The 27245-nt window shown below is 48.8% G+C and overlaps 1 protein-coding gene across 1 annotated transcript in view; it reads left to right on the forward strand.

Annotated features, from left to right (window-relative positions):
* Nucleotides 1–27245, forward strand: part of NOTCH2 (notch receptor 2) — a 130458-nt gene that overhangs the window by 98022 nt on the left and 5191 nt on the right. The window contains exons 13-33 of the mRNA XM_070395869.1: nt 2955–3147; nt 4271–4416; nt 6117–6230; nt 8597–8716; nt 9101–9253; nt 9552–9780; nt 10534–10735; nt 12814–12967; nt 14512–14696; nt 15366–15498; nt 15953–16189; nt 17453–17565; nt 18407–18912; nt 20207–20554; nt 21330–21472; nt 21665–21875; nt 22568–22664; nt 24038–24203; nt 25067–25368; nt 26322–26469; nt 26969–27066. Coding sequence (XP_070251970.1) covers nt 2955–3147; nt 4271–4416; nt 6117–6230; nt 8597–8716; nt 9101–9253; nt 9552–9780; nt 10534–10735; nt 12814–12967; nt 14512–14696; nt 15366–15498; nt 15953–16189; nt 17453–17565; nt 18407–18912; nt 20207–20554; nt 21330–21472; nt 21665–21875; nt 22568–22664; nt 24038–24203; nt 25067–25368; nt 26322–26469; nt 26969–27066 — 3998 coding nt within the window. The remainder of the gene's footprint in view (nt 1–2954; nt 3148–4270; nt 4417–6116; nt 6231–8596; nt 8717–9100; nt 9254–9551; nt 9781–10533; nt 10736–12813; nt 12968–14511; nt 14697–15365; nt 15499–15952; nt 16190–17452; nt 17566–18406; nt 18913–20206; nt 20555–21329; nt 21473–21664; nt 21876–22567; nt 22665–24037; nt 24204–25066; nt 25369–26321; nt 26470–26968; nt 27067–27245) is intronic.

Here is a 27245-nt window from a genome sequence, read left to right on the forward strand (position 1 = left end):
TTCTTTTTTCTTTTTTTTTTTTCTTCAAGTGTACATTTCTGTAACACATCACCTGTGTATTACATGGTGTGTTTACCACCCACAGTCAGAGCTCCTTCTGTCATCATATATTTGACCCCTTTACCTCCCCCCATGCCTCTTTCCCTCTGGTATCCACCGTACTGTTGGTGTCTATGAGTTTCTGTTTGTTTGTCTGTCTTGTTTATTTGTTGCTTCCAGTTTTATATCCCACATAAGTGTCTATCAATGTTTGAAGGATAAAGAAGATGTGAGAGATATATATATAATGGAATGTTACTCATATGTGAGAAAGAAGGAAATGCTACTTGTGTGTAAAAATATGGACAGACCTTTAAGACCTTCTGCTAAGTGAAATAAGTCAGACAGAGAAAGACAAGTATTAGATTATATCACTTATGTGCAGATTATGGAAAAGAGTAGAATGGTGGTTACCAGGGGCTGGGGGAATTGGAAAGATACTGTTTAAGGATGCGAACTTGCAGCAAATAGATGATGAGTTCTGGAGGTCTAATGCATAGTGAAGTGATGATAGCCAACAACACTGTATTATAAACATAAAAGTCGGTAGGAGAATCAATCATAATTATTCTCACCACAAAAAAGAAATATTTATGTGACATGATAGAGGTGTTAGCTAACAATATGGTATACTCATATTGCAATATATAAATGTAGCAAACCTTAAACGTACACAATGTTACATGTCAATTATATCTCAATTAAAAAAATTAACAAAACAAAAAAGTAGCTGGGGAAGTTTTATGCCCATTTAACAAGTGAGGCAGCTGAGAGATAGAGCCCAAGTCCATTTTATCAGCGAGGGAATCACACAGCCAGGACAGTGAGTCCCTGGAGGCAGGGACCTTTCTAATCACCTTTGTGGCCAGTGTCTTAAAACAGCCGTGGGCAAACTACGGCTCGCGGGCCAAATCCGGCCCATTTGAAATGAATAAAACTAAAAAAAAAAAGACCGTACCCTTTTATGTAATGATGTTTACTTTGAATTTATATTAGTTCACACAAACACTCCATCCATGCTTTCGTTCCGGCCCTCCGGTCCAGTTTAAGAACCCATTGTGGCCCTCGAGTCAAAAAGTTTGCCCACCCCTGGAACAATGTCTGGCACCGAGGAAACACTCAGTAAATGTTGCTGAGTAAATGACTATAACTCAAATATGGGACCTCTGACAGCCAACCCCAGACCCCTGAGTCCGAGCTATCCCACGATTTCATTCATTAAACACCGGGTGAGAAACCTTGGTTCACTTCTCACCCAGTAGTTACTGGGCCCAGGAAGGTCCGTAGGTTTGTGCTGGGCATTTCTGAGGCTGATAGAAACTCCTGAAGGGTAGGACCTGGCTGTCAGGTCAGGTAGTAGACGGCACAAGGATGCTCTCAACTCTCAGCTAAAGGTGGCTTGAAAATCGATTCTGGAGAGTTTTAAAAGCAAATGAAGAAAGCTTGGGAGGAGTGGTCTCTGAGAAGGTGCTTCCAAAAAAGGACAGAAAACGAAGGCTTTTCCTCTCACTCTCCCTGCGTGTGCAGGCGGAGGATAGCTCACATCTCAGTTCCACTGGCACACGAGGTTGAGGCGAAGGAAGTCGTATTTTAAAATAAGTTATTAATACAACACTTTAGAGGAGGAAAGCAGCCACCACCACCAGATTAGGGGTCTTTACCACAGGAACCACCAATCATGGTTTAGAGAGCAATGAAGGGTGAAAAAATGTTAATACCCATCCTTTAAAGGGGTGTGTGCCTGTTTCATTTGGAATTTCCTGTTCTAAATGCAGGGTTACTCTTTCTCAAAGAAAAATGCATGGTGGTGTGCATGTTTTTCTGAGTCAGAACATTGTATTCTTTGAAATTTGCCCGTTTCTTCATAAGTTTACGTGTTGCCACTCATTTACAGAATGATGGGTTATTTTAAAGTTTTATAACATTTTGGAATATGTAGTTGAATCTCAATTTTTCAGAATGTAACAAAGCAAAACTCATATTACTGGAAAACTCTACTCAGCTTAAAACAATAAATGTTAAGGTTCCAGCAGGCTTCTTTTCAGAATGCAATCTCAGGTATGTTTTAGAGGACGAACCTACTCATTTCAGTTTCATATATTCTGAGCGTTTACATGTTAATGAACTTATAATTGTCTACCTCAGAGTTCCTCAGAATGTAGTGTTTGAACCACCTGCATAATTTAAAATGTGCTTTGCTGGACCCTACCCATCATAGTCCACGGGGATGGGGTCTATGTCTCCTTTTAAAGTGGTACTTTAAGCAACTCTTTTTGCATATGTAAGTTTGAGAGCCACTGGTGTAGATGGAAAGACCCAAAATTGTTTTCTCAGCTATCAGAGGACAGTAAAATTATATTTAGAATATTCTTCTTCCTGAGACAGATAATGGATTAATACAACTCTACAAGTGAAAGCAAACTGGCTTTCCTTTTTTAACCACATTAATCATTACACTACTATTTCATTCACGAAGCATCCCAGTTCATTGAGATTCACCGTCTGTAGAACAGTATAAGAGGTTGACTAACCGGAAAAATGAATTTTCGATAAGCCAGCTGAGAACAGTAGTAAGATGAGCTTCTTTGAAAGTACTCAGAGCAACGTCAAGAACTTTGGTAACTTTGATGTCCTCTTTCTAAACCCTTGTGAAGTTGCCCCTTTTCCAAGATGGAGTGAAGAAGAAATGTATGTCAAAACATGACACCAACATTTTTGATAACTTTGCTTCATATCAGAAGACAATGCTGCTTGCTCCTCCCTCTCATGGCACTACGTGCTTTTGGGTGTCTCTTTCTTTAAATAAGTTCCGCTGGGTGCCTGTGCAGATGAAGGTGTCAACCCAGTATGTCTCAGTTCTGTGTCTATTCCCTAAATGTTTTGGATTTGACAAGAACTGCCCCCCTTCTCTACAGGGCAGAGATGTAACATTGACATTGATGAGTGTGCCTCCAATCCCTGTCGCAAGGGTGCAACATGCATCAACGATGTGAATGGTTTTCGCTGTATATGCCCCGAGGGTCCCCATCACCCCAGCTGCTTCTCGCAGGTGAACGAGTGCCTGAGCAATCCCTGCATCCACGGGAACTGTACCGGGGGCCTCAGCGGGTGAGTAGCTGCCATGTAGTCGTCGTTTCTTGTTGACCTGTGTCAACTGACCTGCAGAAGTCAGTCAGGGACCTGAGCTGACTTTGAGACTTTGGTAGTCCGTATCGTAGTCTTCCAAATTGCCTCCTTGTCCTTCCCTCCTATGACTGAACAGGAGGAAACTAAGGAGGAATGTCTTCCTCGTGTGGGTAGGCAGCACGTGGCGGGAGTTCAGGGTTGTTTTATGAGTCTTTGGCAAGTGAAAGAATGAAGAGGGTGTTTAGAGGCAAATGGGAAATCAAGTCATTTCCAAGATGAGTTTTCTCAGTATTCCTGCTTCAGAGTAGGGCAGCCTTCAAAGCATCCCAACCCATCACATTTTTCCTAAGAAGCTCCAGACATCTGGCCACCATCTCCTGATACGACATTCTAAGTCCTAATGACATTCAAATTGTGAACAATGTCCATGTACTTCAAATACCTTCATTTTGGACCTTTTTCTGCTCAGTACCCTGGGTGCTTTCTGTGGCAGGGTTTCTGGTCAGAACAAAACATATCTCAGAAGTCAGGCATTCTAGGAGATCTTCAGAGTGGCTCAGAGTCCCTGATACTAATCTACTTCCTGGGTGTCTGTTTTGCCTCAGAAACAAATGACCCTAAGGTTTGCTTTACTTTAGTTTTGCTTTTGTGTTTTTTTTTTAATTTAAATTCTTTATTGTTTTAAAGTATTGCGTAAGTCTCCCTTTCCCCCCACTGACCTCTCCCCGGCCACCCCCACCCCCTAGTTTTATATATAAGGGGGAAAAAACTATGCAGATTTATCCGTATTAATGTGTCTTTCAGATTGGTCCAATATGTTGTACCAACCATGCTCTTTACATATGAAAGCTCAGTGTAATTAATTAGTTTCTCTAGCATCTTTGTGAACCAGGGAAGCACCAGGAAGGAAGGTCATTTAACTCCAGATGGGCCCTCCTGATCCACACTGTGTTCATGGTGACCCACGTATAGGTCCCTAGAGAGTAGAATTGAGATTAGCTTACCTTCATCTCCTCTTTCCCTCATTTCTTCACCATGTCCTGTATTCAACTCTGACTCAATTGTACCTTCATTCCCCATAGTAAAGAATTCTGTCTTCTTTCAGATACAAGTGCCTCTGTGATGCAGGCTGGGTCGGCATCAACTGTGAAGTGGACAAAAATGAATGCCTTTCCAATCCATGCCAGAATGGAGGAACCTGTGACAACCTGGTGAATGGATACAGGTGTACTTGCAAGAAGGGCTTTAAAGGTGAAGGCAAAAGTGCATATTTCCATCTCCCTTCCCTGCCCTTTGGTTGTTGCGTATTGCTTGGCTCACTTCTTTCTTTCCTTTTTTCCTCTGTTCATTCACACAGCAAACATAATTTGAGCACCTAATATTTATAAGGCACTGGGCAGTAAAAACATAAATAGATATAGATTCTACTCTCAGCCTAGCAGAGAGGTGAGCTATTGAAGGTGAGCAGCCGGGACTTCACTTACACAACTTTGGGCAGATGTTCTAATTGCAAGCTTCTTGATGCAGGCTTGATTCTATGATAATTCAAAAGAGAAATTGAATTATCTTGCTGATGAAAATACTGTCTTGCTGTAATTCCTACAGCAGTAATATGGAAAGATTCATGTGTTCAAAACCTCCCAGCAAATTATTTCACACAGTGAGATACTCTTAGATACATAGTTCCCCATGGCCTTCTGGAAAAATACAGAATAAGGGGGGGGTATTGTGTAAAATAATTTTTGGGTTGTTACTGTTGTATTTCTGCCATCAGTTTTCTCTTGGAAACTCATGAGAGAGAAATCCATGGGTAAATCATTTATATTTGACTGCTCTATTCACTTAGTCTTTGAGTTCCCCACTCAAAAGCAGTGCCAGGCCCTAGCTGGTTTGGCTCAGTGGATAGAGCGTTGGCCTGCAGACTGAAGGGTCCCAGGTTCAATTCTGGTCAAGGGCACATGCCTGAGTTGCTGGCTCGATCCCCAGTAGGGGGCGTGCAGGAGACAGCCAATCAATGATTCTCTCTCATCATGGATGTTTCTATCTCCCTCTCCCTTCCTCTCTGAAATCAATAAAAATATATTTTTTTTAAAAAGCGGAGCCAGGCTACTGCGAATCAGCAGTATATTTCAGGGACATTTTATTTGATTAGTTGAAAATGTTCTGAAACCGTATTTTAGTTATTAATTTACTGATATATTACATTTGCGAAGAAGCATATAGATTTAAAAGCACTTTTATGTCTTTATCTCATTGAGACTTACTGATCAAACAAAATCAAAATGTACAGTCCATATTTGTATGACTATTGAATAGCCAGCCCTCTGCACTCCCAGATCATTTTTACAGTGCTCTAATTCCTCTATTTTAAGGCTTTATTGAAGGTGCAAAGGTGTGTAATAGCTGGGTACTTTCCTGTCCCCATAAGTGCCTCTTTTCTCTTTTTTAGAGTGGGAGTAGAATTCATATCTTGATCAGGAGGAGTCAGCTTTGTGACCTCAGGAAGTCTTACCACATCGATGGAAGGGGGGGCATAATTCGGAGGCTTTGATTAATGTATTCAAGAATGTCACCCCTTGATAACACATACCCTCTTGTTAAGCTCTGACCAGATACTTTGTGTAAAAAAAGCTTATATTTAGATTAAGCAGCAGAGTTTTGCTCTTAATGAACTTCTTGGTTCATTATTGAGAAATTATTTGTACCATATTTGAGGGTGCATTAGACTTTCAGGATATCAGAACATATCTTAACTAAGCACTGTTTTTTACTTGCTCTATGTCAGAGACTTGTCACTGAAACAATGAACAGATGTTCCGGTGGCCTGAAGAAATGAATGCAGTTTCTGAGGTGTTTCATGTTTACCACTGAGAGGATCGCTTAGTAATTCAGATAATAGGAGGCTAACAGAAAGGTTCACAGTTTGGGTTTTTCCCCTTTTCTATCCACAGGCTATAACTGTCAGGTGAATATCAACGAATGTGCTTCAAATCCGTGCCTGAACCAAGGAACCTGCCTTGATGACATAAGTGGCTACACCTGCCGCTGCGTGCTGCCCTACACAGGTGAGCCCTGAAAGTGCGGGGACATGGGGATGCTCGTCTCCCCTTGTCACTCCAAACCTCGGAGTCTCAGAGGTGGGATCTGTGGGGCTGCTGCTCGGAGGACTCACCCGTCGCATGTTCTGCCCTCACTCACTGGATCTGGAGCTCTGAGAAATCACTGTGACCTCCCTCGTGCAAGTGCTGGGAGATTCATTGCCTTCTTGGCTCTTTAGGGTTTGAAATTTTTTTCATTGTGTGTGGTTGGAACTGATGCAGAGCTGATGGTTTAGTCCATTATTGTGAATGGAGCAGTGTCTCCATGGACCATGCTCTTTGTCTTGGTTTCAATAACAAGACTACCAATTATTGCTAATTTATTATGTGCCAGATACTTTATACACTTTGGATTATTTCTTCTAGTGCTCACAATAATCCTACAGGTAGAAGTTCCTGTCACCATTTATACATGAAGAAGCTGAGGCAAGAGAGGTTACTTGCTGAGGGTCACAGAGAGGGGTGGTAGGTCTAGGATTTGTCCCCAACTCTCTAAACCCAGAGCTTGTCCTCTTAACTGCCATTCTTTGCCTCCCAGTCCGCACAGCTGCATCTCATTCAGAGAGGTAATGCCCTGGATGGCGCTCACACACAGAAGACGTGCTGTGCCTCCGTTGTATGCCAGGTGGTCTTTGTTTCGGGTGGTATTTCAGGAGTGTGCTTGGACATGTCTGCTGTGTTCTCCTGCCTCATTACTGCCATCCTGTGATTGGTTGTATTTGTGTGGCTTGTTTACCTCCTCGTCATCCCATTTTCTTCATGTCTGGGAAACAAAACAAACATGGGGGATGGCATTGCATGTTCTGCAGTGAGCAGCATGCGGGCGGGATGCCTTGGCCTTGGGCTGTGCACAGTGACTCTGAGCGGTGTAGAGCGACAAGTGGCCTTGAGCATGACCCTGTGATCTGGAAGATTTGATGCTACTTGTTCCCTCTGCCCGGCTTTAGAAGACATGTTCATGAAGGGAAACAGCATGTAGCCAGCCTGGTGGGTAAAATCAGAGTTATCAGAGATCCCCTCCTCTCCCCAGACAAAGACAGTCTCCACCGTGTCATTCATTTCACAGCGACAGTGCTGACCACACTCATTGGCAGTGAGAAGATCATCTCACTCACAACCGTAGACTCAATATTGACGGCTGTGGGGAGATGTAGGCAGACGTCACTCTATGCAACCACATCATAGACTTGCCTGGGTGTGACTTGTGTGTACAGTTCATGTTGAAATTATTCACTCTGTCTTCTTGCTATGCAGATACTATAAGAATATTTGACTCTGTGCCAGCTGTCGGTTTTGCTTTAGATTAGGATGCCAATAAAAGAATCTCCTACGTGTGAACTTTGAGAAATTAATTATATTAGACTGGAAGCCTATGCAGATGAAATCTCAGTGCTGAGTGTGGCTAAGGCTTCTGCCTGGCATTGAGTTTGGCCCGCATGAAGGCCACTAAGCAACATTGTCTTCCCTGTGAGCCACTATTCTGACCAGACACACTAAAAAGCTGCTTGGGGACATTGGTGAAAATTTGTGGTAATGTTCTTCTTTCTGAATACAAAATTTTAGGATAAAATTTTAAATCAAGTTAGTTGCAATTTGACTTTAAAATCAACCTCATCTCCCTTTTAATAAGAGCATCCTTTTTGTGTCTGGAAGCTTAGATTCAGCATACTGAGGCAGAAAACATTGGTGGGCAGATACTGACGTCATGCTGTTGCTGTCAATATAAGGAGACATGTTGCTAGGCACTCGGGATCACTTCCCTGTTGCCTCCCTCCGGGGCCTTCTGGTCAACCTCACTGCCTTCTGGAACGGGCCAGTGAGGCTGCGAGGAATAGGAGGCCATACTGTGGTGGCTTCTTCCCTGCTCACACGAAGTGGGTCTGTGTGGCTAAGCCTCCAAGTAGCTGAATCTTAGCTGTGGAGATGCAGAAGCTGTCACTCCTGACTGAGGCAGGTGTCAAATGCACGCAGCTACCCGTGATAGCAGGACGATGACAGCAGCCCCCCGTTGTCACGTGCTCACTGTGTGCCAGGCTCTAACTAATAAGCACTTACTGATCATTTTCATTGAATCCTCAAAAGCCTCTATGAGCGCTATCCTGATTTCCATTTTACTGATGTGGAAGGCTCAGAGGAGATGAGTAACTTGCCTGAGGCCTCGCATTAGTAATAAAGTCGGAGCCAAGACTCAGGGGCCGCAGGTCTCTCAGCTTCCAAAGCTCTTCACCACTGCTGTGGACGTGCATTCAGAGAGCCTCCTTCGGTACAGAATCTGGGAAATTTCCAATTCCGTGGCTGGTTTTCTGTCCTGAACTCTGTCATTTGCTTTGCAGGCAAGAACTGTCAGACGGTGCTGGCTCCCTGTTCCCCAAACCCTTGTGAGAATGCTGCTGTGTGCAGAGAGGCGCCCAATTTCGAGAGTTACACCTGCCTGTGTGCCCCTGGCTGGCAAGGTAACAACCCGGGAAGGGAGAAACCAAACATTTTTTCAGGTGGGCAGGTCATCAGAATAAATGGAAGGCCCTGGTCTTTGTCCAGAACACAGGCTTTGGACAGGAGCTGCTAATGGGAATGACTTAGAAAGCCTTTACACGTTGCATGTCTCTAGGGTCCTCTGGTGCCTGGAGGACTCCAGCCTGAGCCTGAAACCATGATGTCCTGCAGGGAATTTTAGCACCTGGCCAGCTGCTTGCCGGGGGCACAGAGGCTTTAAGGGACTTCCCAAAGCAGGGGACCAACCAGAATGCCCTTGAAGTAGCCCATCCCCCTCAGGCCCCACGTAATCTCTGTGGAATCCGAGTGTCCAGACTGGACCACTCATTGCCCTGTGTTTCTAGGTCAGCGGTGTACTATTGACATTGACGAGTGTGTCTCCAAGCCCTGCCTGAACCGTGGTCTCTGCCATAACACCCAGGGCAGCTACATGTGCGAGTGTCCTCCGGGCTTCAGCGGTATGGACTGTGAGGAGGACATCGATGACTGCCTCGCCAGTGAGTATGCCAGCCGGCTCCTAAGCCCCAGGGCCCAGGAAAGCTGGCGGGGCAACTGCCTCTCAGGTCTGAGACTGGCCACCCCGACAGCTTATCATATGTCCTTAATATTAGTGTTTTAAATCTTTTCGAAGCTAGTAGCTTTGGGAGTTAAGGCAGAGGAATCTCTTTGAAGCATTCCCTGAGTTCCTAGGTTACTGCTCTTAGTGGGACTCAGTACACGTCGCCCACCTTTATGAGTCTCAGATTAAATTGCTGCTGCTGTTTGGAGCTCTAATTCTCGTGTGTAATGGCTTAGATCCTTGCCAGAATGGAGGCTCCTGTGTCGATGGAGTGAATACGTTCTCCTGCCTGTGCCTTGCGGGCTTCACCGGGGACAAGTGCCAGACAGACATTAACGAGTGTCTGAGCGAACCCTGTAAGAACGGAGGGACCTGCTCCGACTACGTCAACAGCTACACGTGCAAGTGCCCGGCGGGATTTGACGGAGTCCACTGCGAGAACAACATCGACGAGTGCACCGAGAGGTGGGCGCCCATACACTCCAGAAAGAGGGGGCACAGCACTGGGAATGCGGGGCAGGGCCAAGGCATCCATGTGGGTCCCAGTCCATAGTCATCTCCTGTTGCCCAGCCCTGATTCCTTGTGGATGTGTAGTTAGCAGGTCAAAGGTCAGGGGCTGACAGGCTTAGTGGTGGGTCATCATTTATTTCTTGCTTAGGGAAACAGAAAGAGCTGTAATTCTGAACAAAAGACAAATTTTCCTCTCTGTCTTTCGTTCCTATTAGTTGACAATTTAAAAATTCTTATTTCTTTACAGATGTGTCATCACTGTTTAAGTAATTTCTGGGAGGCTGTTTTTTTGTGTGTGTTTTTTTACTTATTAGCAAATTTGCTATGTTTCTTTTTCATAAAGAAATCTAGAATCAAAAGCTTTCTGTTTAGCACTTTTCTTAGAAATGAAATTGGCTTAGGGATAAAATGAAATGTGATATAGAAGGACTGGGTAAAGTTTGGAAACCTTCACTTTCTCTGGGAATTGCTCATAAACTTAGCCTTTTAAATACTTAAGCTTCTTGGTTGTGGATAGGAAGCTGGGACTCAAGGCCAAGGGGCAACCAGTCTAGTTTAGAAAAAGGTAAAATTTACTGGGTGGAGGGGTTTGGGATGCTCACAAGTATTGGCCTCCGTAGCATCTTAGGTTCCAGGAACCTTGCTTTTTAAATAGGTCAGAGGACCAGATCACCCCGCTGATGGCGCTCTCCCTGTTTGCTCCTTAGCTCCTGTTTCAACGGGGGCACGTGTGTCGACGGAATTAACTCCTTCTCTTGCTTGTGCCCTGTGGGCTTCACTGGCCTATACTGCCTCCAAGAGATCAATGAATGCAACTCTCATCCGTGCCTGAATGAAGGAATATGTGTGGATGGCCTGGGTACCTACCGCTGCACCTGCCCCTTGGGCTACACTGGGAAAAACTGTCAGGTAATTAAATTCCAGCCCACTCACTCAGCTTCCTCAGAGTAGCAAAGTTCTTTTTTTTTTTTTTTTTAATATATTTTTATTGATTTTTTACAGAGAGGAAGGGAGAGAGATAGAGAGTTAGAAACATCGATGAGAGAGAAACATCGATCAGCTGCCTCCTGCACACCCCCCATTGGGGATGTGCCTGCAACCACGGTACATGCCCTTGACCGGAATCGAACCTGGGACCTTTCAGTCCGCAGGCCGACGCTCTATCCACTGAGCCAAACCGGTTTTGGCAGCAAAGTTCTGTACCTATTTCTTTTCTAGGTACATAAGCCCCTCCTGAAAGAGAAAGTTCTAGGTCTCAGGGTTGTCCCTGAGATAAATCAGGTTAACTTCTTAGTAGCTAGTAAATTGCAAAATAGTGACACTAGCCAGATAAACAATAAAATTGTTGTTAACAGCCCTAACCTGTTTGGCTCAGTGGATAGAGCATCAGCCTGCAGACTGAAGAGTCCCGGGTTCGATTCCGGTCAAGGGCATATGCCCAAGTTTCGGGCTCAATCCCCAGTCGGGGGTGTGCAGGAAGCACCCAGTCAATGATTCTCATCATTGGTGTTTCCAGCTCTCTCTCTCTTCCTTCCTTTCTGAAATCAATAAAAAAAAAAAATTGTTGTTAACAGACTGAGAACTGCAGACAAATACATGTGGGAAGTAAGCACATAGATATTGCTTACATTGGAAATACAGAAAGGGAAAAAAGAACAATTAAAAAATTAAAATTTAAAGGTCAGATATATCTAAGGGGATAAGTGTCAGGTCTTACAATGTTGTGACAACCTCCAACCAAGCTATTCACACATCTTTTAAATGCAAATTCCTAAGTTATATTTTTCTGGACTCTTAGGAAGGACCCCTCAGAACCAACTAGTCTAGCCTTTCATTTCATGGTCGGAGAAACCAAGTACCGGAGGGACAAACCAGCTCTTCCAAGGTTGCACGCCAAGCACTGTGTGTAATTTTATGCTATTTTACCTCTTAAAACCATGGTAAAATGATAGCATCACAGAACTCTAAAGAATTCAGGAATGAACGGCCACTTTTAACGAGCCTTACAGGTGCCCTTCAGTAAAGCTCTGTCCATATTGGACGTGCAGATGTTACCGCCTCTGCATGTTAAACAGCTTGCTGCGGATTCTGAGGGTCGGGGACATCCTCATTGGGTTTCTGCTCATTCTCACAGTGTGAGAGTATAAATGCTGGTGTAGCACTCTGCCCTTCCCCCGCCGGCCCCTCCTTTCACAAACCGTCTGTATTGTGAATTTCCTGCCTCTCCTAAAGGCCACATGGGACAATGGAGGAAGGCCCAAGTCTGCTTGCACTCTTTGCCTCACTTTTTCATAAGCCTGATTTTCTCCGCTCGAAACAAGCTGTTTGACAGTTTTTAGGCTTAATAACAGGCTTTAAGATCATGCTCATCACAGACAGGTTTGCTCGAGACCCCCGTGGATTCCTCGCACAGGATTGGCACGGGGAGACGTGTACCTGTCTGACAGCTTGACTCTTGCTTTCTAGCCTGACAGTGTGACCCTATATCCAGACATAATCATGATGTAGGGAATAGCTTAACCTATTGGGCTTCCTCAAATTCTTCAATTTCTCTTGTAAGAATTGTTTAAATAGCAGAGCTAAGAGGAATTGGACTATATAAAATGATTAGATTACTTGAGGACACTGGGTCTAGTTTAAGGCTTGGATGAGGGCTTTATTATTATTATTTAATATAATTTTATTGATTTCAGAGAGGGAGGGAGAAGGAGAGAAAGATAGAAACATCATTGATGAGAGAGAATCATCAATCGGCTGCCTCCCGCACACCCCACACTAGGTATTGAGCCCACAATCTGGGCATGTGCCCTGACCAGGAATCACACCGTGACCTCCTGGTTCATAGGTGGATGCTCAACCACTGAGCCACGCCGGCAGGTTGGGAAAAAGTAATTAACGTGTTTTTCTTTGATTACTTAAAATGCAGCGTAACCTAGTCTCTTCATTTCCGGTGTGTGGATGTTGACGTGTGTGTGCCTCTGTTTCAGACGCTGGTGAACCTCTGCAGTCGGTCTCCATGTAAAAACAAAGGCACCTGCATTCAGGAGAAAGCGCACTCCTGGTGCCTGTGTCCACCTGGGTGGGCTGGTGCCTACTGCGACGTGCCCAATGTCTCCTGTGAGGTGGCGGCCAAGGGAAGAGGTAAGCTCTGCCCCTCGGCCCAAGGGCCATTCCCTCAAGTATTGACCTGCCAGTGGCATTTAGGGCAGGCGTTGTTACTGTGGGCTGAGGGGAGGGCAGGCAGTACGGGGTGGGCAAGGCTCTGGCGAAAGGGCCTGAGATGAAAGGGCAGAGGAACAGGCTTAGAGATTCCAAAAAAGAAATGTATTTGTATGCCTCTTCTTGATCCATTCGGCTATCAGTGGACACCTAGGTTGCTTCCTTAGCTTGGCTGTTGTAAATAATTCTGTGATGAGCATAGTGGTGAATATATCTTTTCACATTCGTGTTTTCATTTTCTTTGGATAAATACCCAGAGGTGGAATTGCTGGGTCATATGGTAGTTCTATTTTTAATTTTTTGAGGAACCTTCATACTTCACCAGTTTACAATCCCACCAACAGTGCACAAAGGCTCCCTTTTCTCCACATTCGTGCCAACACTTGTTATTTCTTGTTATTTGTTGACTTTTTGATAATAGCCATTTGGACAGGTGTGAGGTGATATCCCATTGTGGTTTTAATTTGCATTTTCCTGGTGATTAGTGATCTTGAGCATCTGTTCATATGTGTGTTGGCCATCTGTGTCTTCTTTGAAGAAATGTCTATTCAGGTCCTCTGCTCATTTTAAAAATAAAAATTTTGATGTTGAGTTATATGAATTATTTATATATTTTGGATATTAATCCCTTATCAGATATATGATTTGCAAATATCTTCTCCCACTCAGTAGGTTGTCTTTTCATATGGTTTCACTTATATGTGGAACCTAAAAACAAAAAAACAGACTTATAGATATAAAGAACAAACTGATGGTTGTTGGAGGGATGGTGGGTTAAAAACATGAAGGAGCCCTAGCCGGCTTGGCTCAGTGGATAGAGCGTCAGCCTGTGGACTGAAGGGTCCCAGGTTCGATTCCGGCCAAGGGCACATGCCTGGGTTTCGGACTCGATCCCCAGAAGGGGGTGTGCAGGAGGCAGCCGATCAATGATTATCTCTCATCATTGATGTTTCTATCTCTCTCTCCTTCTCCCTTCCTCTCTGAAATCAATAAAGAAATATATTTTAAAAATTAAAAAAAATAAAAACATGAAGGGGATTAAGAGGTACAAACTTCCAGTTATAAAATAAAAAAGTCATGGGGATGTAGTTTATAGCTTAGGGAATATAGTCAATAATATCATCATAATGTTGTATGGTGTCAGATAGTTACAGCACTTATCACAGTGATCACTTCATGAGATATATATAAATGATGAATTATTATCATGGTGTGCACCTAAAACTCATATAATGTTTTATGTCACTATATTTTCATAAGAACAAGAACTGTATTTTAAGTGAAACGAAGGCATGTGCCACTTTCAGGGCTTGTTTATTTTCAACACATATCCGATGTCAGGGTCCCTGAATTAGACGGGAATAAAATCCGATGTGCCCACTGGCTTGATGAGTTTGCTCAGAGTTGGTCTGAACCTGACACGTCCTGTGTCTTCTGTGACGTGTCTTCCTCCTCTGGTTCCCCAGGGGTGACCCCCGACCGCTTGTGCCAGCACTCGGGCGTCTGCATCAATGCCGGCAACTCGCACCACTGCCAGTGCCCCCTGGGCTACACCGGGAGCTACTGCGAGCAGCAGCTGGACGAGTGTGCGTCCAATCCCTGCCAGCACGGAGCCACCTGCAGGGACTTCATTGGTGGATACCGATGTGAGGTAAGAGGCAGGCACACAGCAGAGACCTCCCGGAAGATGGTGCAGCTATTGTGAACACCAGCATATTGAATTTAGCTGCATATGTCTTATTTTTACAAATTTTAACAAAACACCATTCCAGTGTTTCCTGTGAAAGTATACATTTGTTTCTTTCAGTCCCCTGTGCCGTAAGTTAACATAGCTGTAGCAAGGTATTTTCAGCAGTCTGGAACCATCTCACTTCCCTGGGGCTGCCTCTGCTCGTTTTAACATTCAGAGCCAGTATTCACTGCCTGAACCTGGAGATGAATAATTTACCACCATCCACACGACTACTTGGCCGAGTCATAGCATCTTCATGACCTACAAGGGAATGAATGCATCTTTTAAAGATGGGACAACCGCCCACAGGAGGGACAGGAGTTTTGCATAGGGGGCCTGTCTGAAACATCCCTCAGGATCCAGTCCTTGCCATCCACTATGGTGGCTTCTTCAGCGGGAAGAGGTCAATGCGGGTGGGCGGCAGTCAGCCCCGCACAGGATGATGGTTGGGAGGAGGGTGATGTCAGAAACATGCCTGAGCCAGGATGCGGGGCAGAGGTCACGTCATCGTGCCAGATGTCATTTGCTCTCGTGGTCTGTTTCCAACGATGGTCCAGTATTTCTTGTCCTTCTGTCTGCCCCTGGCAGTGCGTCCCAGGATACCAGGGTGTCAACTGCGAGTACGAGGTGGATGAGTGCCAGAACCAGCCATGCCAGAACGGGGGCACCTGTGTCGACCTGGTGAACCATTTCAAGTGCTCCTGCCCGCCAGGCACCCGCGGTAGGAAATCAGCCTTACCCATTCTCTGTCCAGGGCTTTCTCTAAGTTACAAATGCAATTTTAATGTTGGGAGGAGGTGTTAAAAATCAGACATTTAGTTCTGAATTCTGGTAACTCGCCGTTTCATTCACTTGTCTCTTGCCTGGCTCTGAGGTTCTCACTCGTGTCCTTAGTGCTGTCTGGGTCTTGCTGACATCTGATATTCCATGAAACACAGAATGTGGAAATCATAGAATTTTGCAACAACATTAGCCTGGTGGCGAGATTTCTTGGAGCTTTGAGGGAAAACAGCCAGTGGCCTCTTGAATAAATGATTCCCATTTACCAGCTGATGTGTGTTTTTAAACTTGCCAAGTCTCGTCCCCCTAAGGTGGGGAAATGAATGGAATGAAAACCCTTGCTGGAGAGCAGGGTTCCCAGAACGGTCCTAATTCTCACTCTCCTCTCCCCCCAGGCCTGCTCTGTGAAGAGAACATTGACGACTGTGCCAGGGGGCCCCACTGCCTCAACGGTGGGCAGTGTGTGGATAAGATCGGGGGCTACAGCTGCCGCTGCCTGCCTGGCTTTGCCGGAGAGCGGTGTGAGGGAGACATCAACGAGTGCCTGTCCAACCCCTGCAGCTCGGAGGGCAGCCTGGACTGCGTACAGCTCACCAACGACTACATGTGCGTCTGCCGCAGCGCCTTCACAGGTGAGGCCTCTCCACGAGGAGGCGGGGCCCATGGGGCCCACCCAGACCCGAGGGAGCTTTTCTTAGGCAGGAAAACTAGACCAGCTTCGGTCAGGGCCCAGTTTCTTCTTAGGTCTGTGCTCCATAGATTTTATAGTCAGTCTACAATCTCTACATTTTCTCTGTTGCTAAACATTGGTATATATATGTATATATATACACACACACACACACATACACACACAGACATATGTAGTATATATACATTTACTAGTATGTAGCAGAGATATAAAAAAAAATAGAATGTTGGGAGTAGTTGAGCAAAATCACATTTTTAAATATTTTTTTTTTAATTTTTTTTTTTATTGATTTTTTACAGAGAGGAAGGGAGAGAGATAGAGAGCTAGAAACATCGATGAGAGAGAAACATCGATCGGCTGCCTCCTGCACATCTCCTGCTGGGGATGTGCCCACAACCCAGGTACATGCCCTTGACCGGAATCGAACCCGGGACCCTTCAGTCCGCAGGCCGACACTCTATCCACTGAGCCAAACCTGTTTCGGCAAAATCACATTTTTAATTGCAATAAAATACACGTGAAGTTTACCATCTTAACCATTTTTAAGTGCACAGCTCAGTGATGTAAGTACGTTCACGCTGCTGTGCTGCCATCACCAGCATCCATCCACAGAGCTCTTTTCCTCTCAGCAATACCAGTGGGCAAATGAACTCTGGAAAGCTAAGCTGTATTTTAAAGCAGCACCAATCAGGCTTCAGAAAGGCTGAAAAATGATTGAAAAGAGATGTTATGGATGAAAATTCTCTATAAATTGCAAATCAGCATTTATATGTATTGGTCTGGGGTAGTCTCTCCTTTGAAGTATACGGTGTTAACAAAATGCAGTGAACAGTTTTGCTAAATGTTTCCTTTGACTTATGACAGCTAAATGCCTTCACTAAAAAGCTGTGTCGTTTTCCTATTTTTTTTTTTTTTTGGTGATGGTTTTAGAGTCACTTTTCATATCCATCCTGTTTGTGAGTCAGGTGGGAATGTAGGCCATGCGTGCTTGTTGTGTAGATGAGACAGGTGAGGGGGTGGGTCAGGCACCATGAGGTCTGCGCGTGCTTCTCCCGGTCTCTGTGGCTGAGACCTGAGCGCTCATACCTCCCACCCCACCTCTGACCTCTGACCCTGGGCTCGCTCACACCCTCCCAGGGCTCTGCTCAGTAACTTGCAGCTACACTTCTGTCTCCTAAAGCTCCTTTTCATTTTCTCTTTTGAGGTCGTCACTGTGAAACTTTCGTCGACGTGTGTCCCCAGATGCCTTGCTTGAATGGAGGGACTTGTGCCGTGGCCAGCAACATGCCTGATGGTTTCATTTGTCGTTGTCCCCCGGTAAGTGCCGTGTTGCCTCCTAAAGGCGCACGCTGTCTTCATACGGTCTGACCGAGCCGAGCTTAGCTGGTCTTCCCACGCTGTAGGGGGGCTTTCTTGGTGGGGAGGTTTCTCCATTGCAGCTCCCTTAGAAGAAAGTGCTTGGGTTTTCCGTGTAGAGGTAAGATACTGACACAGTGGGTGCACTAGTCTGCGACTGTGGGTCTTCGGAAGCAGTGAGGGAACCCGCACGCAGTGGGGGATGCTCCCCGCAGAGGACTGCTGTCTCTGGCTGCGGGTGCTGCGCTGGAGGTGGTCTTGCTGCCCAGCTGGGGGCAGAGATGGTTGGAAACGCAGCTTCGCTTGCATTCCTCAGCAGGGGCTGTTTGGGAGCAAGCTGCTGCTTAAACTAGAAGGAAGCCTGATTTTAGCCATTTGCTGTGCAGACTCCTTTGCCACTGGCAGAGGCTGAAACCGCCCTAAAACAGAGATCACTGTGTGGAGGCCCCGAGGGGAAGCCTATGTATTCACCCAGAACTCCTGAAGTGATTCCCCACACTCCCCTAAGGCCTTACATAAGCGATGGAACGATGGTTAGGAAAGGTGCTAGCAGATGCAGTGTCACTGCGTCTTATCCCATCACGACCTGTGGATTTAATTTGGGTGTGACCTTAAGTGGATAGAACTCACATCACCCCAAGGATTGATTGACTTGAAGAAGTCTCTTCTTGCAACTTGGTCCAGTTGGCTGCGTGGAGAAATCTTAGCCTCCCTAGCAGTATGGCCGAAGGCTTGGGAGGGGAAATGGGACGTGCCCTCAAGAATCGACCCCCCATCCTCATTTGTTCACTGATTTCCGCAGGGGTTCTCCGGGGCGAGATGCCAGAGCAGCTGTGGACACGTGAAGTGTAGGCGAGGGGAGCAGTGTGTCCACACGCCCTCGGGGCCCCGCTGCTTCTGCCCCAACCCCCAGGAGTGCGAGCTGGGCTGTGCCAGCAGCCCCTGCCAGCACGGGGGGAGCTGCCTCCCGCAGCGCCAGCCCCCGTATTACTCCTGCCAGTGCCCTCCGCCGTTCCGGGGCAGCCGCTGCGAGCTCCACGCGGCCCCCACCAGCACCCCACCTGCCACCTGTCACAGCCAGTACTGTGCCGACAAAGCTCGGGACGGCGTCTGCGATGAGGCCTGCAACAGCCACGCCTGCCAGTGGGACGGGGGTGACTGCTCCCTCACCATGGAGAACCCCTGGGCCAACTGCTCCTCCCCACTGCCCTGCTGGGATTACATCAACAACCAGTGCGACGAGCTGTGCAACACGGCCGAGTGCCTGTTCGACAACTTCGAGTGCCAGGGGAACAGCAAGACGTGCAAGTAAGGGTCCCGGGTCCCTCGAAGCGGAGGGCGACTGTCACTAACACACCTCGGTTTCCTGTTCTTGCTCCTAACCACTCCAGCGCTTCCGCCCGACCTGCCTCTGCTTTCAGACTGGTGCCCGAGGCCCTCTGCTTCCTGGCGCCGGCCTCGTCCCACCGCACGCCGTCCGGGGCGCTGCCTGGCTGGCAGAGGTCCAGGGATGCTCCTTGCACAACCACCCTCTCTCTGCCTATTTCTGCCTTCTCACCTGCTGCTCTCGTGACCTCCTGGGGAAATGCCTTTTGGAAGTGGTGTTGCCCACTCTCAGGCAGCCTCTCACGTAACCTGCCCTCAGGATGGATGGAAAGGTCTGTACCTCTGCCTGCTCACCCCCGACCTTTCCCAGCTGGGTTTTTCAGGAAGCGGAGCTAGGTTAGGCTGCACAGCCCTCCTGGTCTTCGCTTTGCAGCTACAGGGCGCTCTGTGGGTCACATGGAGACTGTCCTGTTAGCTGTCCCATTCTATTTGCCTCTGATGACTTCTCCACAGCCTGGTGAGGCGTGGGTGTTGTTAATGGTCTTTCCAGGGTGAGGGAACCGAGACCCAGCGGTTAAATGGCCAAAGCACACCCAGCGCTTCCTGACGCCTCAGCGCTCGCTGAGCTAGCGTGGCAGCTTGTGCCGAATGGTGTGACTGCCACAGGGTGTCAGGGAGGGGAGTGCCGATGAAGTGGGCTGTGCACCATTTAGGTTCTGGGACTCGATTTCCTTTTCCTAGTATTTGAAAGAGGATGTACAAGTTAGATGTGGTTTCCTGTGTGGGACGCCCACCTCCCCGCCCACCTTCCCTAGCTGGGACTCTGTGGATGGGGAGGATAGAGGCCACATGGACACGTCTTGATGGCTCGGAGCTATGTATCCAGGTTCTGGAGGCACCTTTACTTCCAATGCCCCTGGTTACCTCGCCAGGGGCGGTGCAGACAGAAATATAGGAAGCATGAGGCAGGTTGATTTTCCTCTTGTTTGTACACCTGACTTAAAAACACAACGAGCTGCCAGGGGGCCCTAGCCCGTGTGGCACAGTGAGCATGTGCTGTCTCTCGTTCAGGGCGCGCCCACTGAAGCCGTGTGGCGCAGACTCTGTGCTCTAAGATGGCAGGGGCGGGAGATCCAGGGAAGGCATCACGGGCATTTGGGGCCTGACCTGGGCCACAGACGATGGGTAGGAAAAATCCAGCGTAGTTCCCAGTGGAAAACCAAATGGAGCTGCGGCCTCGTCTGAGCCCCTCCCCCCGGCCTGCCTCCCTGCCCAGGTACGACAAGTACTGCGCAGACCACTTCAGGGACGACCACTGCGACCAGGGCTGCAACAGCGAGGAGTGCGGCTGGGACGGGCTGGACTGCGCTGCTGACCGGCCGGAGAACCTGGCCGAGGGGACCCTGGTGATCGTGGTGCTGATGCCCCCCGAGCAGCTGCTGCAGGACGCGCGCAGCTTCCTGCGGGCCCTGGGCACCCTGCTGCACACCAACCTGCGCATCAAGCGGGACCCCCAGGGGCACCTCATGGTCTACCCCTACTACGGCGAGAAGCCGGCTGCCCTGAAGAAGCAGAGGCTGGCACGCAGGTCCCTTCCTGAGGATCCAGACCAGGAGGTGGCTGGGTAGGTTTTTGGTTTCTGAGCTCTTTTTTTTTTTAGATATATTTTTATTGATTTGGGAGAAGGAGAGCTAGAAATATCAATGATGAGAGAGAATCATTCATCAGCTGCCTCCTGCATGCCCCCCATTGGGGATTGAGCCCACAACCCGGGCACGTGCCTTGACCAGGAATCGAACTGTGACCTCCTGGTTCATAGGTTGACGCTCAACCCCTGAGCCATGCCGGCCGGGCTCTGAGCTTCTTAAAGCTTGATTTTATAAAGCTGAGCACTTTGATACACAGAGGAAGTCATAACGTAATCTGTGAAAATGCAAAGCCCAGACAAATAAAACAGCCCACCAGGTAAAACAGACGCACGGTCCCAGGGTCTGTGTCTAAGACTAAAGGTTTGCCTTGATCTTGGGGATCTGCAAGCTGGGCTGGAGCGGGCACGAGGCAGGAGGCAGGGAGGCCTCCTCAGATGCTGGGCTCCCCAACCTCTCGCCAGGTCACCTCACGTCCCTTTAGCGGGACTTCTCTCTTGTATCAATCGTTGGCATCTCAGCTGTGTGTTGCCTCAGTCAGAAGGCCTGGACTCAGCCCAGGAAGGTGAGGTACCCCCTAAGCAGGAATCAGTGTGTAGGATCTGAAGGAGAAATACTTTGATTTCCGAGAGCTTTCTGGAGGAGGCAGCACCACAGAGCGGAGAGGCCGGCACTGCAGGAGACAAGGAAGGCTCGTGCAGCCCTCCCTAACTCCTCATTGCCCTTTCTCCTCTTTCCCCTGGGCACCCACAGCTCTAAGGTATTTCTGGAAATCGACAACCGCCAGTGTGTTCAAGATTCAGACCAGTGCTTCAAGACCACGGACGCAGCCGCAGCTCTTCTGGCCTCTCACGCCATCCAGGGCACCCTGTCCTACCCGCTGGTCTCTGTCGTCAGTGAGTAGCACTGCTTTAGGGGGAAGGTATGGGGGGGCGTCACCTGGGGACAAAGAGGAAGGGCACACTCTTCAACGTGCAGCTCTTCGTTGTTCAGGGCTGGGAGCTCCCAGCCGCCCTCGGGGTAAACGTAAAGCTAGTGTGGGGAGGTCTATGTCTTATCAGCACGTTTCCTGTCGCTTGCACTTGCAGGTGAATCCCTGGGTCCCAAACCCACCCAGCTGCTCTATCTCCTTGCCGTCGCTGTTGTCATCATCCTGTTCCTCCTGCTGCTGGTGGTCATCATGGCAAAACGGAAGCGTAAGCACGGCTCCCTCTGGCTGCCCGAAGGCTTCACCCTTCGCCGGGAGTCCAGCAATCACAAGCGTCGCGAGCCGGTGGGACAGGATGCCGTGGGGCTGAAGTAAGCCGGCCTGCCCGCAGCACTGCTCACAGCAGTGAGGAGCAGGGGTAGAGCAGGCAGGCAGGTCGTGGGGATGATGCCTTTAGCTCTGAGCTCTGGCCACATCGCCACACGTGACCACACTCTGGGTGGCCCCTGAGCAGCTGTGAAATAGCAGCCAGAGGCCGGTGCTTCCGACCTGTACGGGTATCTGTCCCATTGGTGCTCAGCTTCTGTGTTGAGGCACACTTTTTGTTCTGTTTTGTTAATCCTCACCTGAGCATATCTTTTCCCATTAATTTTTAGAGAAAGTGGAAGGGAGGAGGAGAGAGAGAGAGACAGAAAGAAAGATGGATGTGGGAGAGACACATCATTGGTTTTCTCCCGCACACACCCTGACAGGGCCAGAGACCCTGCAACCCAGGCACATGCCTTTAACCGGAATTGAACCTGAGACCCTTTAGTATGCGGGCCAACGCTCTAAACACTGAGCACACAGGCCAGGGCAAGGCACACCTTTGTTGTAAGCTCTTGATCAGCAGGAAAGAAAGGATGTTTACTCCGGTAAAGGGGCGTAAAATGCTGCCCATCCCTGTGGGCCAAAGCGAGTATAGAGAGGAGAGTGTGTCCTGGTGGGACAGGTGTGGCGATCCTCCGGATCCGTTGATGATATGCCTCTTCTCTTGTTTTCCCTTCCTAACCCTGGCCACCAGGAATCTCTCCACGCAAGTCTCAGAGGCTAACCTGATAGGTTCTGGAACAAGTGAGCATTGGGTCGACGATGAAGGGCCCCAGCCAAAGAAAGCCAAGGTGAGTTGGCCATCATCGGCCACGCTCGGGTCACATTTCCGTTTCTGTCCTTGGGAGCAGGAGTGTCCCAAATGGGAGTCATCCTCTTTATACGTTGCCCGGGCCACGGCTATTCCAGGTGGTCATGAAAGGCAGGGATCTCCAGGTCATTGCTGGCCTTGGGTGACCTCTGTGTGTTTTCAGTAAGAACTCTAAGAATAATAAAACAGGCAACAAGCATGCTTCCTTCCTGAAGTGCCGTAGATGGCAGCCGGGTAAGGACTGAAGTGTGTAAACAGTTTCCTGCTGGCTCCATTGCGCCCTTGCTCTGTCGGGCATTTCCCCTCTGGAAGGGAGGGTGGGATTAACAGTGAAGAAGCCAGTGGCCATTAGAGGCTCCTCATCTTGAACCTAGGAACTAACGCCATTTAGAAGTAAGAGGTGGATTGGGCTGGGGCTGAGGTGGAAAGGGAGGCCATCGGTCCATAGCTATACGTGGCTGGGACGTGCGCATCCCGTGGGTATTCTAAATTAGCGTGAGGAGGTGGACCTTGAGTATTACCGGCACGCACTGAGCACAGTCAGAGTCAAGTCCAAAACTCTGCTAGTTGGTAGCTGGCAAGTTATTTAACCTCCTTGTATGTAATTACCCTTGTTTGTAAAATAATGCTATTAACAGGGATATTAATAATTCTTTTCTCTGTGAGTTGCTGTGGGGATTAAATACAGCGGTACGTGTACTAGTAAAGTGCTTACCTACTTCCTATCCCATGCTAGATACTCAGTAACGGGCAGCTGCGTTTAAAATTGTAATAATAATTATTGCTCAACAAATATTTCCCGGGCACTTGCTCTGTGCCCGGCACTTGTTCGCACAGGGAGGCAGCCCTGGGAAGGGCGTGACCCCTGTTCTCGGGAACCTCAGTCTGTCTAGTGGTAGCGACTCGGGTGCAGGCGCCCAGGAGCACCCAGCACGGGGTCAGGAAGGAGAGGTGAGCAGAGTGCTCTTCAGGACCCACAGGAGGAATTAAAGTCCAAAGTCATTTGAAGGGGCGGTAGGAGTTAATCAGAGGATTGGGAGGGACCCTGGCAGACAGAGGGAACAGCGTGAGCAGATGCCCAGAAGCAAGGAAATGGCACCTGGGGGACCTATACATAGCATGTTAGGTAGGTAGACACGTCAGGTATTAAGGCTGAGGCTAGAGTTTGGGCTTGGAGGTGGGAGAGCTGTACGGTGACCCGGGACAGGTGAGCAGGAGCTGGGAGACGGCCGTGGATGCAGATCTGAGGGCTAGAGGCAGGGCTGAGGGGAAGCTGGCGGGAGGCTCGGGACTAGCTTCGTCCGCAGCTCCTGTGGCGGGCAGCTTCACAGCCGGCGTGCCGTCCCCTTTCAGGCTGAAGCCGAGGCTTTGCTCTCAGAAGACGACCCCATCGATCGACGCCCGTGGACACAGCAGCACCTCGAGGCCGCAGACATCCGCAGGACCCCGTCGCTGGCCCTCACGCCCCCGCAGGCGGAGCAGGAGGTGGACGTGCTGGACGTGAACGTCCGGGGCCCAGGTCAGCACCCAGCCTTCCCTCACGAGGCCACGCCTGCCTGGGTTCTGTGTCGTCCTTCCCATGTCTGCCCTGCTTGGTGATGTGCCCCCAGCCAGTTTCCCAGGCGCTGAGTCAGCGTGAGGAGACAGTGCTGAGGAATACAGATATGCAGACATGAACTCACAGGAGCAGACAGGGAGGCTCGCACACCGCTTCACGCCCAGCGTGCTTGCGAACAAGTGGGCTGATTATATGAGATAGATTTCATTTACTTTTCATTTGTGTTTGGGGGTAGGGTGGGGTTTTTTTTTAATTATTAATCCTCATCCGAGGATATTTTTTCCATTAATTTTTAGAGAGTAGAAGGGAAGGGGAGAGACAGAGAGAGACACATCTATAGGTTGCCTGCTGAACACACCCCAACAGGGGCTAGGGATCGAGCCTGCAACCGAGGTACGTGCCCTTGACTGGAATCGAACCTGCAACCCTTCAGTCTGTGAGCCAAACCCGCTAGGACGAGAGAGATTTTAGTACAACAGAAAAGTCATATCCCAAAGCAGAGGGATGGAGAATTCATTTAGCTGAAACTTCGGTGCCTATAGCTCTGTTAACACTGAATATTTTAAATTATCCATTTAAAAGTAACATAGCCCTTAGAAACTTGCACAGAAAGCTTGTTTAACTTCAAGAAGAACCCTTCTTGCTGCCTCACTACCCTTTACTGGGGGGCCATTCCCAGTGGAAGAGCAGGTGGCCAGTGTCACCAGAAGCACAGGGATTCTTCCCAGTCGAATAACGTGACTCATGTTGAACTGTCTGACAGCGGGGTTAATTGAACACGAGTGCCGTTCTCCTCCTGAGTCCCGGGTTCTCCTTTCCTGTAGATGGGTGCACCCCGCTGATGCTGGCTTCCCTCCGAGGAGGCAGCTCAGACATGAGTGAGGAAGATGAGGACGCAGAGGACTCGTCTGCCAACATCATCACAGACTTGGTCTACCAGGGGGCCAGCCTGCAGGCCCAGACAGACCGGACCGGCGAGATGGCCCTGCACCTGGCCGCCCGCTACTCGAGGGCAGATGCTGCCAAGCGTCTCCTGGACGCAGGTGCAGACGCCAACGCCCAGGACAACATGGGCCGCTGCCCTCTCCATGCTGCAGTGGCAGCTGATGCCCAAGGTGTTTTCCAGGTAAAAAACATGATCTGCAGTGTCTTGTCTTTGTTAAGGCACTTAGCATCCCATTACATTCACTCAGTATTTCTTTTTTTTAAAAATATATTTATTGATTTTTTACAGAGAGGAAGGGAGAGAGATAGAGAGTTAGAAATGTCAATGAGAGAGAAGCATCGATAAGCTGCCTCCTGCACACCCCTTTACTGGGGATGAGCCTGCAACCAAGGTACATGCCCTTGACTGGAATCGAACCTGGGACCCTTCAGTCCCCAGGCCAATGCTCTATACAGTGAGCCAAACCAGCTAGGGCACTCAGTACTTCTTTCAGAGAATAAAGCAGGTGGCAGAGCTGGGCTTGCTAGATGGGAAAGCTGGAAAAGAGAGGCAGGCAAATTGACCTAATTGTCTGTAGCCAGGGGTTGACAGGCCCGACAGCAGTGTTCTGAGTGCGAATCACGTGGTTTTCTGAGGTGCCAGAATGCCTCCCAGATGAGTAGATCAAGGGGAGTGGTACCTGTGATGAAGCCTTTGCTAGTGTCAGCTTCTGCCTACAGGTTTACCTGACCACGTGGGCTTCCACGGGCTCCTCTGTGGTTTTCTTTACGTGAAGTCACAGTGTGCTCCTTGATGCCCTTGTATTGCACCCTTTTGGGGAAATTGGAAGCATCCTGTACACCATAATGGAGGTGGTGGTATTTTCCCACATCCCTCTTCTTTCTTTAGAAAGTAGGACTTCACTTGACATGGAGCCATTGTCTTGAGCACATTTGTTCGTTCGTTCATCATTCATTCATTCCACAAACACCTGTTGATTGATCCTGGTAGAGACTCGGGCACAAAAAGAACAAGACGTTTCTTCCCCTCCAGGAACTCACAGCGTGGCCTCCACTACGATGCCCTTGGTCCTTCTCTCAGTGTCATTACATTCTTCATCCAGGTGACTCTCTCTCCTGTACTTTCCCTTCTAGATCCTGATCCGCAACCGAGTGACCGACCTGGATGCCAGGATGAACGACGGCACCACACCCCTGATCCTGGCTGCGCGCCTGGCTGTGGAGGGGATGGTGGCGGAGCTGATCAACTGCCAAGCAGACGTGAATGCGGTGGACGACCACGGTAGGGGCGCGGCGGGGTTGGGATTCTGACCTGCAGAGCATCCTCTAAGGGGGAGGGTTGTTGATCCTTAAAGACCTGCCACAGGTCCAAAGCCACTGAAGGTTCATCCGTCCATCCAGTCTTTCTCTTAACATGATGAGCTTGGAGAGCTGAGCCATTGGGAGGTGCGTGGATGAAGAGGGATGGGATGGTTAGGGAGGGCTCAGGGCCTCAAAGCAGGTCTGTGAAAGGTTTGCCTGTGTGAGCTGCCTGGCCTGCCACTCTCATGAGGACATATGAGAGCTGGATTCCCTGGGATCGGGCACCGTTAGAGACCCTAAGTATACGTTCTGGCGTGTATACATCCATACGGTCTTCACTGCACGCAGCACTCCTAGAACAGGGGGAAGGAGGAAATACTTAGAGTTTGTCCTTGGACCCCACAGAGAACTGACTTCCCGAAGCGAGGAGCGGGACGTGTCCTCTATGCCGCCTGCTTACACGAACATTTCTCTTGCAGGAAAATCTGCTCTTCACTGGGCAGCGGCTGTCAACAATGTGGAGGCGACGCTTTTGCTGCTGAAAAATGGGGCCAACCGAGACATGCAGGACAACAAGGTGCAGTCTGGGATCCGAGCGGGAGGGCAGGCCCCGCCGCGCCCGGCATCCGAGGCCTCCCCTGTGTCCCGCAGCTCTGCCTGTGATCAGTGTAGACAGAGGAGGAAGCGGGCTGGACAGGAGCCTTAGGCAGGGCATCGAGCTCCCCCAGGGAAGGGCCGGGGCTGAGCCTCTGCCCA

The sequence above is a fragment of the Myotis yumanensis genome, unplaced genomic scaffold, assembly GCF_028538775.1.
Source record: "Myotis yumanensis isolate MYYU_CA2020_CCGP unplaced genomic scaffold, mMyoYum1.0.hap1 SCAF_17, whole genome shotgun sequence".
NCBI lineage: Eukaryota > Metazoa > Chordata > Mammalia > Chiroptera > Vespertilionidae > Myotis > Myotis yumanensis.